Genomic DNA, 16,872 nt, shown 5'->3' on the forward strand with positions numbered 1-16,872 from the left:
GTTAAACACGGGTTTAAGGAAGCACCTCGTTCTGGCGTTCCGATTGCAGCACTGGCTACTCACTGAATTGCCTTAACACTGCTCCCACTGACAGAGATTCAAGGACTTGGCTACAGTAACACAGGAACTCTGGTAAAGCTGGACAGAGAACCCAGATCTCCCAATCACAGTCCACAGCCATAAGCACAAGACAGTCCTTCCTCCATCCCAGTACCCCAGCAAGCTACTAGTAGAAATCTCCCACTGTAGTTTAAAAAGCTACCTGTAATTTCTTGTATGCACATCCCTCTCTCCCCACCACACAGAAAATGGTTAGATTAACAGAGTTCCAACCGCATTAAAATCTAACCCTACACTAACTTGAAATCATGTTAGTACTACTGGGTGTTTACAAGCAGTAAATTAAACAGATGATAAAAATGTTCAAGAACTAACACAAACCTTTCTCATCATATGTGCAGCTGCCTGCCAGCCTCGGGTGCCGATGTGTTTGTTAAATGAGATGTTGAGGTGCGTTGCTGACTCATAATACTCAATCATGTCAAATAATGCTGAGGCACCCTGGAAAACAAAGAGAGGAAAAGACAAACTGTAAAGTTGACACAAGATTGTGGAGGCATTCAGCAGTGGCTCTGGGAAACAGTCACAGACATCAGCTTCTCATTTCCAGTAAGTCATCTGCACAGAACAATCCATGAAGCTAGCAGCTTGCTAATACATAGAGGGAGACCTGGAGAGAGAAAAAATGGTTACTAACCTTCTGTAACTGTTGTTCTTTGAAACGTGTTGCTCATATTCATTCCACTTGCACTTCTAGGGTGTAATGACTAAGTTCAAGGAGTTACTGCCACAGGAATCTAGGACTGAGTTCTCAGCTCCAGTCGAGGAGGGCAGAGCAGTGGCAAAAATGTCCCTGCAAGCAGCATTAGATGTGGCGGACTCTACTGCATGAACATGCCTTGGCTGTGGTCATGAGGAGGAGCTCATGGCTGCAGGCCTCAGGCCTCCCATATGAAGTGCAGCGGACTATTCAGGACCTTCCTTTTGAAGGCATGTCTCTCTTTTCAGAGCAGATGGACTCTGAACTACACACAGAGCGAAGGATTCGAGAGTCACTCTGAAGTTCCTCAAACTACACATGCGGGCCCCACTGAGAAAGCACTTTAAGCCCCAGCCATTCCCAGTTTCTACCAGCCTCCACTGAGGCAGGATTACAGTAGGAGGCAGGGCCTAAGTAGGCCTTTGATGGTACACCCGAGGATGGCATACCAGGAGAGCGTCTGGATCCACTCCCACCAATTTTTTATCAACTGGCTATCCCACTACTATTGGGCATAGTCCAACATCACCTCAGACTGCTGGGTGCTACGCACGATAGAACTGGTATACACCCTGCAGGTCAGTTCTTCCCCTCCTTCCTACCCTCTCTCTCCATCCCTCTTCAGGGACTCTTCTCACAAGCAACGTTTACTCCACAAAGTGCGAATGCTCCTGCAAGTGGGAGCGGTAGAGGAGGTTCCTCTGGAGCGAAGGGGCAGGGGTTTTTACTCCACTGGCAGTCTCAGACCCATCCTGGGCCTGTGAAACCTCAACATATTCATGAAGAAGCTGAAGTCCTACATGGTCTCCTTGGTCACCATTAACGCATCTCTGGATTCAGGGGACTGGTATGCTGCTTTCGATTTGAAGGACGCTTACTTCCATATTTCAATCTTCCAAGGCCACAAAAATGCCTCCATTTCATGATGAACCAAGCGCACTACCAGTTCACTGTCCTTCCATTCGGCCTGTCAGCAGCCCCTCAGGTTTTCACAGAGTGTGTGGCAGTTGTCGCAGCCTTCTTGAGGAAGCAAAGGGTTCAGATTTACCCTTACCTTGTTGACTGGCTGGTCAAAGGTTGGTCCAAGGCCCAGGTGGAGGAAAATGTAAGGTTGATACTGTCAACCTTCAAAAAGTTAGGCCTGTTGACAAACATGCAGAAAACCGACACTTGTCAGTTAAAATAATAGAATTTATAGGGGCGGTCCTCAACTTGGTCCAAGCCAGAGCATTACTTCCAGAGATCCAGTTCCAGGCCCTAGGCATGATCATAGAAAGCCTCAGACACCACCCAACCACCACGGCAAGAACCTGCCTAAAACTCCTGGGGCACATGGCTTCATGCACTTACGTGATGCACCATGCGAGATTATGACTCAGACCTCTCCAGGCTTAGCTAGCGTCAGTGTACCGGCTGGAACAAGATCGTTTGGACATGGTTGTCATACTTCCCCATTCAGTAATCACCACCCTCCTTTGATGGTTGGACCCAAGGGCAGTATGTGCAGGTGTCCCCTTCTCGAGACCACATCTGGCGATATTTCTAGTCATTGACTCATCTGGGCTGAGTTGGGGGAGAGGGGGGCTCATCTGGGGGTACGCAGAACCCAGGGCCTCTGTCCCAAGCAGAGCTCTCGCTGCACATCAACGTGAGGGAACTCAGAGAGGTGCACTTTGCCTGCCAAACATTCCAGCCCCACCTAGAAGGCAAATACGTATTGATACTTACAGACAACATGACAGTGATGTTCTAGATGAACACACAGGATGGAGTGTGCTTCTCTCACCTATGCCAGGAAGCCCTTTGCCTGTGGGAATTCTGCATAACCCACTCAAACCACCTCAAAGCCTCCTATTTTCTGGGGGCACAGAATGAGTTAGCAGATTGCCTAAGCAGATCTTTCTCCAATCACGAGTGGTGTATTCAATCAGAAATCATGAAGGACATTCTCCAGAGATGGGGAGCTAAAAAAAATAGGTAATAATTGGAGATATACCAATCTCCTAGAACTGGAAGGGACCTCGAAAGGTCATTGAGTCCAGCCCCCTGCCTTCACTAGCAGGACCAATTTTTGCCCCAGATTTGAGCTCACAACCCTGGGTTTAGCAGGCCAATGCTCAAACCACTGAGCTATCCCTTCCCCCTAGACTTGCCAATGCTCAAACCACTGAGCTCCCCAGATAGACTTGTTTGCAATGAGACACAACAAGAAGCGTCTGCAGTTCTGCTCCTGCCTGAATCACAGCCCGGGTTCGCTCACAGATACATTTCTTCTCCCTTGGAAGGACCATCTCTTTTATGAATTCCCTCCCATTCCGCTCATACACAAGGTCCTGCTGAAGGTCAGGAAGAAAGGCATGAACCTGATCCTGACAGCCATGGCCTGGCCACGTCAACACTGGTTCACCACCCTTCTGGACCTCCTGGTGGAATCAACGATCTGATCTCCCAGGATCAAGTCCGTCTATGAAATCTGAACCTCAAGTCCCTTCATCTCATGGCCTGGAAGCTCCACGGCTGAACCCCTTGGAGCTAGCATGCTCCAGGGCAGTTAGAGAAGTCCTTGTAGGGAGCAGGAAACCGTCCACTACAGCTACATACCTGGCAGAGTGTAAAAGGTTCTCAATCTGGTCAGCGCAGAAAGGTGTTTCATCCACATGGTCATCAGTGCCATTAATTCTGGACTACTTACTACACCTGAAGCAGCAAATGCTATCGGTGTCATCAATTAGAGTCCACCTGGCTGCAATTTTGGCGTTTCACCCATGGGTAAACAGCCGGTCCGTCTTTGCAAACCTGATCTGTACTCATTTCCTCAAATGCCTGGATAGACTATATCCCCAAATACGACAATCAATCCCACTCTGGGATCTCAACCTGATATTATTGAGGCTCATGGGTTCCCCATTCAAGCCCTTGGCAATGTGTTCTCTCCTCTACTTGTCCTGAAAAGTGGCACTTCTGGTGGCCATTACTTCGGACAGAAGGGTCTCAGAGATTAGGGCTCTGACTTCAGAACCTCCTTACACTGTATTCTTCAAGGACAAGGTCCAGCTGAGCTCTCACCCAATCTTCCTCCCGAAGATGGTTTCGCAATTCCATAGTAACCAGGACATATTCCTTCTGGTTTTCTATCTGAAATCATATGCCAATTGCCAGGAGCAAAGGCTTCACTCACTAGATGTCAGATATGCGCTTGCCTTCTACGTAGAAAGGAGTAAGCCATTTAGGAAGACTACTCAGCTTTTTGAGGCGGTGGCAGACAGGATGAAAGGTTTCCCAATCATAGCCAACAGGATTTAATTGTGGCTCACCTCTTGTATCTGCATGTGCTATGACCTGGCAAAAGTCCTTGCTCTGACCCTGATGGCACACTCCACGAGGGAACAAGCGTCCTCAGCTGCTTTTTGGAACAGATTCCCATCCAGAATATCTGAAGTGCAGCAACCTGGTCTTCAGTCCACACCTTTGTGACTCACTATGCCATCACTCAGTAGGCCAGAGACAATGCTGGATTTGGCAGAATCATGCTACATTCTGCTTGCCATTGAACTTCAAACCATCCTCCTACATCTGCTTGGGAGTCATCTACATTGGAATGGACACGAGCAAGCACTCGAAGAAGAAAAACAGTTACTAACCTTCCGTTAACTGTTGTCCTTCGAGATGTGTGGCTCGTGTCCATTCCAAAATCCACCCTCATATTCCCCTGTCGGAGTTAGCTGGCAAGAAGGAACTAAGAGGGTGGCAGGACTATGTATATCAGCATTATGAGGGCACAACTCCAGGGGGCACCAGGGCCTACCTGAAGGATACCACTGAGGGAAAAGCTTTCCAGCGGCGTTGCATGCAGCACGCACATGCCTACATTGGAATGGACATGAGCAAGCACTCAAAAGAGCCGGACTGTGGCACCAATGTGCCCCCTTAACTCTCCAGCCTGGGCTGTCTGACACAATGCTTTGCTAGTGACAAGCAGCAAATCCTTCCAGGCACTGTTATAACTCAGCACAACCGCATGTGGAGCCTCACACCCAGCTGGATTGCATGCATGTTCCCAGAGCCACTCATGAATCACTCAGAGAAAGGCACCAGCCAAATCCCCCCAGCTCCCAGCCTTGTACTTCAGGAATATACCGTCTTGCACTGCTCAAGACAAGCAGTGCAAGTTTATGAATTGGTTCCCCATTCCATCAATGGAAAGTGGATATACACCAGCCTTTGTAAACCTGAGCAGATTTACCAAACACTTCAGGCAACTTAACGGTAAAGATAAACGGTAAAAAAAAGTTTGACTACAAAAGATAGATTAAGTGACAAGCAAGAAGTCAGAAGGAAGGCAGTGTGTACATGAACCACTGCAATAATTACTGTCGTGGTTGTAAGTCAACTTAACATAGGTTGACTTAAATTTATAGGGTAAACATGCCCTGAGAAGGAAGCTTTCGCTATCAAGTTGGCTCTCTGAGGTATAATGTGCTAGGTAGTCCCCTTTCCCTAGTCATAAACCATGAGTCCTTGTACAGGGTACACTCCATGAAGGACTCAAACCCCCGGATTACATGCTGGTATCTAGCCCTCCAGCTCTATAGCGTCTGGGTGTAGTACCAAGCAGAGAGAGAGCATACAATGTGGATTTTTTTCTTCCCCAGGGACATGCTCAAGCAAGAAATCATTCTGGTTTTGGAAGGGAGGTATGTGATTGAACACACCTCCATCCCACTGGTGGCAAGGCTAAGAAGTATTCCTGCACTCAGGTAGTGCCAATCAGGCACACCTGCAGAATATGCACCACCGGGAGAATTGGAGCTTAAAAGAGACTGTCCACACAAAAAAAATGAAGTTCTCCCAGAAGCAGGGAGGTTGCCAGGGACAGCTATTGAGCTCTGGCAGCAAGGGCAGCTCAGCTTGGGGCAGTTTCTAATCGCAACGTTGTCTAAGTAAAGTATAACTATGCAAATCATTACAGCTACCACTGTTATATAGTTGCAACGAATCTTATACAAAGTGTATCACATGGCCAGACAGGGTTAAGCATCCTGCAGGCTAATTGACCCAGAGTCAACCTGCAAAGACATGTTAGAAATGGTAATTAGGGCCATTCCCTGGTAAATAGGCTAGAACTTTGAAATGCAAACCTATATTGTTAGAAGTGATACTAATTGCATGTGTGTACTCATAAACGTTAGACAAGAACTGTCTGTTTATATGGCTGTCACTATAGCTGTTGATTCAGAGATCAAAAGGGAATATTAACATTTAGATGAATATTGAGTGCCAACTTTCATTGTCTATGTTTCTCTTGAAAGTTTGTGATAAACTGCTTAATGGATAAATTATTTTATGTTAATCCATGTAGTTAATGACCAGTGAGGTTTAGGAAACAGAAGGTTACATCAAAAGCCTATTGTTCACCCAGGACTTGGGTCCTGATCCTGTCATCTCCGATCTGCTTGAGGTTTCATTCCTAAACCATAAGGACTGAGATCTCAATTCTGACTGGACCACCCTGAATATAAACATTGGACTATAACATATGAACTAGTTCTGAAAGAACTCTTTGCAACTTCAAAGCTCAGCATCTCTGCTATGAATCTGAACCTCAAGAATAGAACTCATGTCTGTAATTACACTGATCTTTTAACCAGTTCTCTCTTTTCTTTTTTAATAAATTTTAGTTTAGTTAATAAGAATTGACTGTAAGCATGTATTTGGGTAAGATCTGGAATATTCATTAACAGGGAGGTAATGCGTCCAATCCTTTGGGATTGGTAGAACTTTTTTATATGATGAAGATTTTCAGTAATCCTCATATTTGACTTGGGTGTCTAGGTGGAGGCCTGAGGCTGGGTTACTTTAAAGGAACTGTGTTGTTGGCTTCTGACTAACCAGTGAGGTATTATAGAAGCTGTTTTGTGCTGGCTTTGTAAATCTAAGTACAGTAACTCCTCACTTAACGTCATCCCGGTTAATATTGTTTTGTTGCTGATCTAGTAGAGAACATGCTCGTTTAAAGTTGCGCAATGCTCCCTTATAACCTTGTTTGGCAGCCGCCTGCTTTGTCCACTGCTTACAGGAAGAGAAGCCCATTGAAGCTAGCAGGTGGGGGGCTTGGAACCAGAGTAGGCCAGCAGACCCCCCCCATCAGCTCCCCAAGTTCCCTGTGCAGCAGCCACCCAGCAGGCTATCAATTGCTGGGCAGTTCAGGTGTCCCTCCTCCCACTGCCGTGTGCTGCTCCTGGGAGCCTCCTGCTTGCTGTTCAGGGAGTGGGGGAGGGGGGGAAGAGGGGTGCTGATATCAGGGTGTCCCCCTCTCCCCACTCCCGTACCCCATCGCCACAGAGCAGGGAGGGACATGACAGGAGAGAGGGCTCAGGATGGAAGGAGCTTGCTGGCAGCAGCTACTGTCTCAACTTACTGATAATGGGATCTTAAATATAGAAAACAAACATATAACAAGATCCAATGCCTGGAAATTAAAGCTAGACAAATTCAGGCTGGAAATCAGGCACAAGTTTTTAACTGCGAGGATGACAAACCACTGACTAGTTTACCAAGAATTGTGGTGTACTTTCCATCACTGGAAATTTTTAAGTAAAAATTGGATATATTTTCTAAGAGATCTGCTTCAGTTCAAACAAGAATTCATTCAGGGAAGTTCTGTGACTTGTGTTATACAAGTCATCGGTGGTTCCCTCTGGCCTTACAATCTATGAAAATACCACATAATTTTAAGAAAAGTCTGACTCCTTCTCTTGGAGATTACCTTTTTTTAAAAAAAGGTATGGATGAAAGAAATAGTATTTTTCAATTCACTCATACAAGTACTGTAGTGCAATCTCTATTGCGAAAGTAGCAAAGAGTCCTGTGGCACCTTATAGACTAACAGATGTATTGGAGCATGAGCTTTCGTGGGTGAATACCCACTTTGTCGGATGCATGTAGTGGAAATTCCCAGAGGCAGGTATAAATATGCAAGCAAGAATCAGGCTACAGATAACGAGGTTTGTTCAATCAGAGAGGATGAGGCCCTCTTCTAGCAGTTGAGGTGTGAACACCAAGGGAGGAGAAACTGGTTTTGTAGTTGGCTAGCCATTCACAGTCTTTGTTTAATCCTGAGCTGATGGTGTCAAATTTGCAGATGAACTGAAGCTCAGCAGTTTCTCTTTGAAGTCTGGTCCTGAAGTTTTTTTTGCTGCAAGATGGCTACCTTTAAATCTGCTATTGTGTGTCCAGGGAGATTGAAGTGTTCTCCTACAGATTTTAGTATATCGCCATTCCTAATATCTGATTTGTGTCCATTTATCCTTTTCCGTAGGGACTGTCCAGTTTGGCCGATGTACATAGCAGAGGGGCATTGCTGGACTCTTTGCTGCTTTTACAGATCCAGACCAACACGGCTACCCCTCTGATATTGTGAAAGTGTAACTTACAAATGTAGAATTTTTTTTTTGTTACATAACTGCACTCAAAAACAAAACAATGTAAAACTTTAGAGCCTGAAAGTCCACTCAGTCCTACTTCTTGTTCAGCCAATCACTAAGAAAACAAGGTTTGCATGCATTTACAGGAGATACTGCTGCCTGCTTCTTATTTACAATGTCACCTGAAAGTGAGAACAGGCATTTTCATCGCACTTTTGTAGCAGGCATTGCAAGGTATTTACGTGCCAGACATGCTAAACATTCGTATGCCCCTTCATGATTCAGCCACCATTCCGGAGGACATGCTTCCATGCTGATGATGTTCGTTAAAAAAAAAAAACAGTGCATTAATTAAATTTGTGACTGAACTCCTTGGGGGAGAATTGTATGTCTCCTGTTCTGTTTTACCCACATTCTGCCATATATTTCATGTTATAGCAGTCTCAGTTGATGACCCAGCACGTTTGATTTACGAACACTGGCACCGCAGATTTGACAAAATGCAAAGAAGGTACCAATGTGAGATTTCTAACCAACCCAAGGTTTAAGAATCTGAAGTGCCTTCCAAAATCTGAGAGGGATGAGGTGTGGAGCATGCTTTCAAAAGTCTTAAAAGAGCAACATTGTGATGCAGAAACTACAGAACCCAAACCACCAAAAAAGACAATCAACCTTCTGCTGGTGGCATCTGATTCACATGATGAATATGAACGTGCATCAGTCCGCTCTGCTTTGGATCGTTATCGAGCAGAACCCATCATCAACATGGACGCATGTCCTCTGGAATGGTGGTTGAAGCATGAAGGGACATATGAATCTTTAGTGCATCTGGCACATAACTAACTTGCGACACTGGTTACAATAGTGCCATGCAAACTCTTGTTCTCACTTTCAGGTGACATTGTAAACAAGAAGCGGGCAGCATTATCTCCTGCAAATGTAATCAAACTTGTTTGTCTGAGCGATTGGCTGAAGTAGGACCAAGTGGACTTGTAGGCACTAAAGTTTTACATTGTTTTATTTTAAATGCAGGGGGTTTTGTACATAATTCTACATTTGTAAGTTCAACTTTCATGATAAAGAGATTGCACTACAGTACTTGTATTAGGTGAATTTAAATATACTATTTCTTTTGTTTTTTACAGTGCAAATATTTGTAATAAAAAATAAATATAAAATGCGCATTGTACACTGTATTCTGTGCTGTAATTGAAATCAATATATTTGAAAATGTAGAAGACACCCAAAAATATTTACATAAATGGTATTATATTATTTTTAATCGCAATTACTTTATTTTAATTGCTTGACAGCCCTAAAAACAAGTCATGGGATCAGAAATCAGGGTCAGATGGGCATGCAGGGATTACCCACCAGTGTGGGAATAGGAGGAAATAATAAATTAATGGAGATATCCTATCTCCTAGAACTGAAAGAGACCTGGAAAGGTCATCTAGTCCAGCTCCCTGCCTTCATAGCAGGACCAAGTACTGATTTTTGCCCAGATCCCTAAGTGGCCCCCTCAAGAATTGAACTCACAACCCTGGGTTTAGCAGGCCAATGCTCAAACCACTGAGCTATCTCTCCCCCCAATAAAAGCAGAGATACAGACAGAGGTGAAGGGAATAAGAAGGAGCTTGAATATGATGGGGTAAGATGAAGCCAGTGATATGTCTAGAACAGTGGTCCCCAACGCGGTGCCCGTGGGCGCATCTTAATGTGCCCGCGTCCTGGCCCCCGGGAGAGCACCCACCGAAATGCCGCCGAATTTCAGCGGCATTTTGGCGGGGACGCCTCTCGATGACAGCAAGCGGCATCATCGAGAGGCGTCGCCGTCGAAATGCGGCGGCATTTCGGTGGGTGCTCCACCGCCCCAGTGGTCCTTCATCTGAAAGGCTGGGGATCACTGGTCTAGAACAACAGCAGAACAGGACTTCGGTCTATCCAAAACTTCACCACTAGAGGGGGAAAATGGGCAGCAGGGAGCTAAGGTCAGAGGGAAGATTGCAGGGATCAGGAAGAAATGACCAAGGCATTGACAACAGTTTAGCAATGGGGGGAGGGGAGAATTTGGGAGATTGTACACGAAAGGCAACAGAAAAAAGAAGGATTGAGGTAGAGAAGGAAGATAAACAGTTCTACCTCTGGAGGTAATGAGCTAGATATGGTGGAGATTTTGTCCTGCCTCAGATCAGGTGAGAGGCAGGACATTTGGGAACCAGCTACACAGAGGAGGAAGAAAAGGTCACTACAGAGAGAGCACTTGGGGACAGGAGGGGACCCAGAAGCAAATGGATAACAAACAGGCACCTGGGACTTACAATTTTCATCCATTATTATTTAACAGAGTTAAGGAAATGGGCTAGTGGTGAAACAGTTGCTTAAAATAAACACAGTTTTAGATACCAAGCTGTTACTGCAGCACACTGGGTGCACTGCACCAAAACTGTTTAAAATATCAGTTCCTTCTTCACTTATTCATTGGGACCTTTGGGGTTACTTTAGAGCCAATGGCATTGCTACAACACACCTACACAACATACAGAATACACTGTGCAGGTTACTGTAGTGCAGGAAGTTCAGAATATAAAGCCTGAACTCAGGTCTGACAGGGAAAAAGCATTCCAGTTCACATTACATAAAACATTTGAAAGGTTAATCCTCAGATGGATTTTTAAACTTGTTTATTTAAGAGATGTCCAGGTCCATTTGAATTATGGCAATCTGGAATCTGGATATCGAGGGTTCATTCTATTTATTACTTTCTGAAATAGCAAAACTGCAAACAAAGACCTAAAATGAAGTGTACTTATGAATGGAGAGGGTAATAGCAATGGCAAGTATAGGTCAGATTTGGAGCACATCCCTTTAACTGCTCACTAACCTGAGCGCATGAAGAGAAAGCTCAGAACAGAACTCAAAACCGTACCAGGCAGAGAAAATTAGAGGATTTTTGTTAATCTTGAAACAAAAAGAGTCATGGTAAATTACATAACGTTAAATGAAACTTACATCTTCATCCAGGTTTGTTTGCTCCAAATCAACTATTTTGAACTGGACCCTTTTGAAAATCTCTTCCAGTGCCTCACAGGCCTTATAGTCTAGTTTTTCTCCTGGGGGAAAAACAGAGTGAATTCAGAAGACCCAGTGTTAAGTGTTTTGTTGGTTCATAAATATGCACAGTATTAAGAGAAATACATTTCTGTGAGTTCTAGAACCCTAGGCATTGGGACAGAAAACGAGGCAATGCAAGGAGAGATTAATCTTGTTTTTCCTTCAGTTGGGGTAAGCTACTTCCTGCTCTTGCAGACAACATTTATTATTTGCAAAGTTAAATATTTAAAACCCACACACACAAAAATCATCTTGGACTGGTTTCCAAGCAGATGGACTAGATAACCCATTAGGAGCTTTTCCATTGCTAATCTTTATGATACTATGAATTCAGAATCAGCATCTGCTTCTTCCACAAGATCCAGGCCTAACCCAGCAGGGCATGTAAAACTAAGACTGCCCAAGATGCTGGGGGACTCAACCTAGACCTCCAATGCCTAGGATTTTAATAAATATTTTCCAAGTTTGAATTCCTCACCTGAACAATATGCTGAGATCAAATGAGACAGACAATGAACCAGCCCCTAAAATACATACATGATTAACGTGCCTCCGGTCTTGGCCTTGTCATTTCACTATTTTGTAATCATATTGTCCAAATGTTCCTAACACATTTTCTACTTTCAGAGGTTTCACTTGTAGTATTCAGAATTATTTAGAAATATCTGTACCAAGTATTAGAGATTCCTGCTACAACCTGAATGGCTGAAAGCCAACAGCTTAGGTCATCTCAAATGCCTTCAGTCAGCTTAAACAAATGTTATTAAAAAGCAGGAATAATTTTCTGACGCAAGAGCTTGATTTTTAACTCTAATACTGACTGATAAGAGGAAGTGGCAGCAAAGAAGGCTGTGTATGCTGGACAGGCCAATTGGCAATTTCGAGCTCCTAATCACCTACAAAATTAACTATTGCCGTTTCCTCAGTATTAGCATTATTTGTAATGCATTAGCACAGCAAATGCCCCATTCGGGATCAGGACACCACTGAGGTAGGAGCTGTACAAACGGAGTACAACAGTTTCTGCTCAAAGAATTTCCTTTAAAAAGCTACGTCATTAGGGTTATGAGAGAGAGGCTTACCTTTTAGATCCAAGCAATCTATCCTGGGAGACAGATCTTTAAATTCCTGTAAGAGAAACAGTAGCACATTAATATACTCAGGAGAAGACAAATCTCTCCTCTAGGATAATACAGAAGTGGCAGGTCTGGCAACACTCCCACACATATGAGGGGAGGGCATTACTCCCCACACCCTTCCGTGAGTTCACTAGAAACCGGTACATACCCACGGTGTTTATTAGGGCTTGTCTACATGAGGGGATTTAATCCGCAGCTTTTTTCTGCATGTCAGGTAACGCACATTCTGCTAGCCGTAGTAATAACATGCACGAAGCACATGATGTGCCTTGACTGAGGGCACACTGTCTACACACAGCAGCAGTTTGCTGCAAACTGAGGGCATGGCATTCTCGAAGCATATCTTATGCTCCTTTGCTTTGCTGCTGAATCATAGAATATCAGGGTTGGAAGGGACCTCAGGAGGTCATCTAGTCCAACACCCTGCTCAAAGCAGGACCAATTCCCAACTAAATCATCCCAGCCAGGGCTTTGTCAAGCCTGACCTAAAAAACCTGAGAGGTATGCATTCTGGGATTTTTCTTGCTGTGCACTGTGGGATACATAGCAGGTTGGCTAGTTCAAGTTTAAAAAAAAAAAGTCCCATGATTCATCCATATGCATCCCATACTTCCTTTATAGGCAAACTAACACCATTTTCAAATTGCTGTAAGCAAGCATGGACCCAACAGAGCTCTGTATCACTATGCCGGCAACCTCAAATAGCTACTTGGACTGTATGTCAGCATTCAAAGTCAGATGAATTTGGCGTAGGACTCTGCTTGCTGCACCACCGAGCAGATGATATAGCAGCAGCAGCAGCTCCACCAGCAGGATGATCTTCAGCAGCAGTGGAACTGGGACACGGATGAGGAAGAAGAGAAACTGACAGCAACTGATAGAGGACCAGTTCCTGGAGCTGCTATACAGCATGCAGTGCTGTTTCTAGGTTCAGGAAACCAGCACAGATTCATGGGAAAATGCAATGAAGTCTTGCAGTGACGTGATCATGTCACCTGAACTGGAATCCATCTTTAACCTGGTGTCTTTCCATTGAGAAGGAGGGGGTGGGAACCCAGAGAGGGACAAAGGATTCCCGCCTTGTGCAAAGATATATAAAGGGATGGAAGAGAACAAAGAGAGAGGAGCCATCAGGAAGAATCCCCTAGCTACCACCTGAGCTGGAACAAGAGCTGTACCAGGGGAAAGAATTGTGCCCAGGCCTGGAAGGCGTCCAGTCTGAGGAAAAAACTTACTGAAGCATCTCTGAGGGTGAGATTATCTGTATTCAGTTTGATTAGACATAGATTTGTGCATTTTATTTTATTTTGCTTTGTATCTTACTTTGTTCTGTCTGGTTTCTGTCTATTACTACTTGGAACCACTTAAATCCTACTTTCTGTATTTAATAAAATCACTTTTTACTTATTAATTAACTCAGAGTATGTATTAATGCCTGGAGGAACAAACACCTGTGCATCTCTCTCTATCAATGTTATAGAGGGCAAACCATTTATGAGTTTACCCTGCATAAGCTTTATACAGGGTAAAATGGATTTATTTGGGTTTAGACCCCACTGGGAGTTGGGGATCTGAGTGTTAAAGACAAGCACACTTCTGTGAGCTGCTTTCAGGTAAACCTGCAGCTTTGGGGCAAGTAATTCAGACTCTGGGTCTTTGTTGGAGCAGACAGGAGTGTCTGGCTCAGCAAGACAGGGTGCTGGAGTCCGGAGCTGGAAGGGAAAGCAGGAGCAGAGGTAGTCTTGGCACATCAGGTGACAGCTCCCAAGGGGGGTGGGGTTCTGTGATCTAACCCATCACAGAATGATTGCACTGTTTGTGAAATATTTTGGAAGTAAAAGAAAAAAAATATCCCAAAGATTATAGCTGCAAGTTGTATTTTGCACGGTATTAGTGAGAATTAAGGAGAAAGACTTGGCGATAGGTGGACGACTGACGTGTAGAGACTGGCTCACTGGTTTTTGTAGCCACCTAGGCATTCAATACAGAACGCAAACAGCCGGAGCAACAGCGTCCAGGATGCCTATTGCTCTTTTTGGAGGCTCAGGCCTGAAATTGTGCAGCTGTGAATCCTGCTATTAACCTACGCATGGATTGAGGTGGGGGGGGGGGGAGAGATTTTTGTGAAGTTCAGCGTTGTTTATGGGCAGTGGGAGTGCAACATTGTGGCAATCCCTGTTGTACCTTGTGTCTTTGCCTACATGTGTTTGTAAAAGCTTAAGAATTAATGCAAACAGTTATTTTCTGTGTAAAATGAACTGTTAACTGCTTGTGAATGAAATTATAAAGGCTTTCATTAAATAATCTATTATGTAACAAACAGAAATGAACCTTCAACTAAGACAAAAATTTAAAACATGCTTTTAATTATGAAACAAACTAGCTAACTACCAAGAACTGTTTCATTAAACCAGCCGTGGAAACCAAAACAGTAAAGTACAACAGTTCAGCGCAGAGCATAAAGCCAGGAGGCTTAAAATTACAGGCGAAGGTACGTCTCGGTTATGCTTCTTCTGGTTCATGGGATTTCTGGTGTGGAGTGCCCAGGCTCAACGTTACCCTGGGCAACAGAGAGCTCAGAAGAGCTGGGGTCTTAAGTGCCACTGCTCTCGGTGTCCTGAGCTGGAGTCTGGGAGGGGAATGGCCTCTGGGTGCGCTGTTGTGAGGGTACAGCCAAGAGGAGGAGTTGCTCCCAGTAGCCTGTATTGTCCAACGGCTGCAAAACATGGCTGGGTGCTAGTTTGCAGTACTGCATTGCCTAACAGTAACATGTGCTGCAACAGGGCATTTTGGCTTCGTATTGTCCCCAGGAGCTGCCTCTGCATCTTCTTCCATATCATCTTCGGCCATGGCAAAGCTTTACCTGGCAACTGCCACGCTGTCCTTGGCCACTGCAGTGACCGCCCTGGAAAGCTCCTTGTCGTATTCCCTCAGTCCTCAGATACTGTCCCCACCTCTCCGTATTCTTCATTTATTTATTTTTGGGGGGGGGGGGGGAGAACTCTGCATGATGTCCATGAATTTTTCATCACAAATTTTCTGTTTTCTCCCGCTCAGGTTTCCTCGCTGTTCCGTTGCTGCTAAGGGCCCTCTCCTTGACGGTCTGGCCAGTACAGGTGCCATAGCTGTGGGGGTAAGACAAATGCTTATTCATATTCTAGAGAGGCTGTGGTGTTTTTAACATTCATTCCTGGCTTTACCGCCTTTAGATTCTTTCCAGTCTTGAGGAACCTCGGAGATGGTAAGTGGTGCGTGGTTTTGGACTTTTGGCTGTGCACTATATGGTGCCTTGGAGCATGGGGGTGATGGGAATTAAGCAGTTCAGGCTGTGCCTTGGAGGTGTTTTACATGTTGTCAGAGGGGTTAGCAGGGTGAATCTTGGGATCCGCTGGACAGTAATACTCTTGAGGCCGTCCTGACTCTGGATCACAGTACAATGAGGCAGGTGGCTAGGAGGCAGAGAATGGCCTTATAAAAAAAGGCAAAGGGCAGAGCAGCGAGATTCTTGTTGAATAACTTCACAGCGTTAGTCCCCCGCAACGTGCTGCAGGAGTCATGAGCAGTACTGGTGGAGATGGCCATGTAGCTATTCCTTCATCTATGAGCGAAAATGGAGCAATTTCTCAGCCTTAGAATTTGCTTTATCTGACCTGCAGACATGTTAAAAGTGCAAAGAAAAATAGACAGGGCTCTGGAATGACTGCCTGAAACATTCACTGTTACCAGTCTGTCAGAATGGCCCTGTAAATGCATATTACAGGCAGCTGTGCTCTTTGTAGCTTTATGGGCATGCAAAGTCCATGTCTACCTCCTGTACATTGAGCATGCTAACCAAACTTCCCTTCCTGTAACCACTGTCGTAATAAACTTCTGCATTCCGCACAAAAGAAAGAATGTTTTCCTTATTCGACTCTGGCATGGGAGGGGACGGCAGAGAGGCTGAGGCCGCACAATGCAGCCAGCAACTGATTTGGAGACAGTGAATGGGGTTTGTGGGCGGGGGGAAGGCAGGATGCCAAGGAAAGGAAAATAAGTCAATAGGTACACAGGCATGTGCCTTCCATAGCACGGGTCTGAAAACAGTTGGGAACCAGGGTTTTAGCACATGACAGTGGCTGATGGAGACTACTCCAGCTGGGCAATTTTGGAAAAGTATATGGGAGGGGCACAAAAGGACAGTGTGGGCCAATGCAGGGAGGGATGGATCTTGCACTTGGCCATGGGGCACTTGGAACAGAAGCTAGTACTGCCATACAGCATAATAGTAAATTAAAATTTAAACAGCAAGTTATTTAGAAAATAAATAAAATAAAAATACTTGCATATGTGAAGGTTCCCTCCACAGGATCAGCCTCCTCAGTTGCTGCCTGGGAAT

The 16,872-nt window shown here is 44.9% G+C and overlaps 1 protein-coding gene across 1 annotated transcript in view; it reads right to left on the reverse strand.

Moving 5' to 3' along the window:
* PPP1R37 (protein phosphatase 1 regulatory subunit 37) overlaps positions 1 to 16,872 on the reverse strand; it is a 140,246-nt gene that overhangs the window by 68,608 nt on the left and 54,766 nt on the right. Inside the window, exons 3-5 of the mRNA XM_039509649.1 lie at positions 12,441 to 12,486; positions 11,257 to 11,357; positions 442 to 561 (exon numbers count right to left, since the gene is read on the reverse strand). Of these exons, the coding sequence (XP_039365583.1) occupies positions 442 to 561; positions 11,257 to 11,357; positions 12,441 to 12,486 (267 nt within the window). The remainder of the gene's footprint in view (positions 1 to 441; positions 562 to 11,256; positions 11,358 to 12,440; positions 12,487 to 16,872) is intronic.

The sequence above is a fragment of the Mauremys reevesii genome, linkage group 22, assembly GCF_016161935.1.
Source record: "Mauremys reevesii isolate NIE-2019 linkage group 22, ASM1616193v1, whole genome shotgun sequence".
Taxonomy (NCBI): Eukaryota; Metazoa; Chordata; order Testudines; family Geoemydidae; genus Mauremys; species Mauremys reevesii.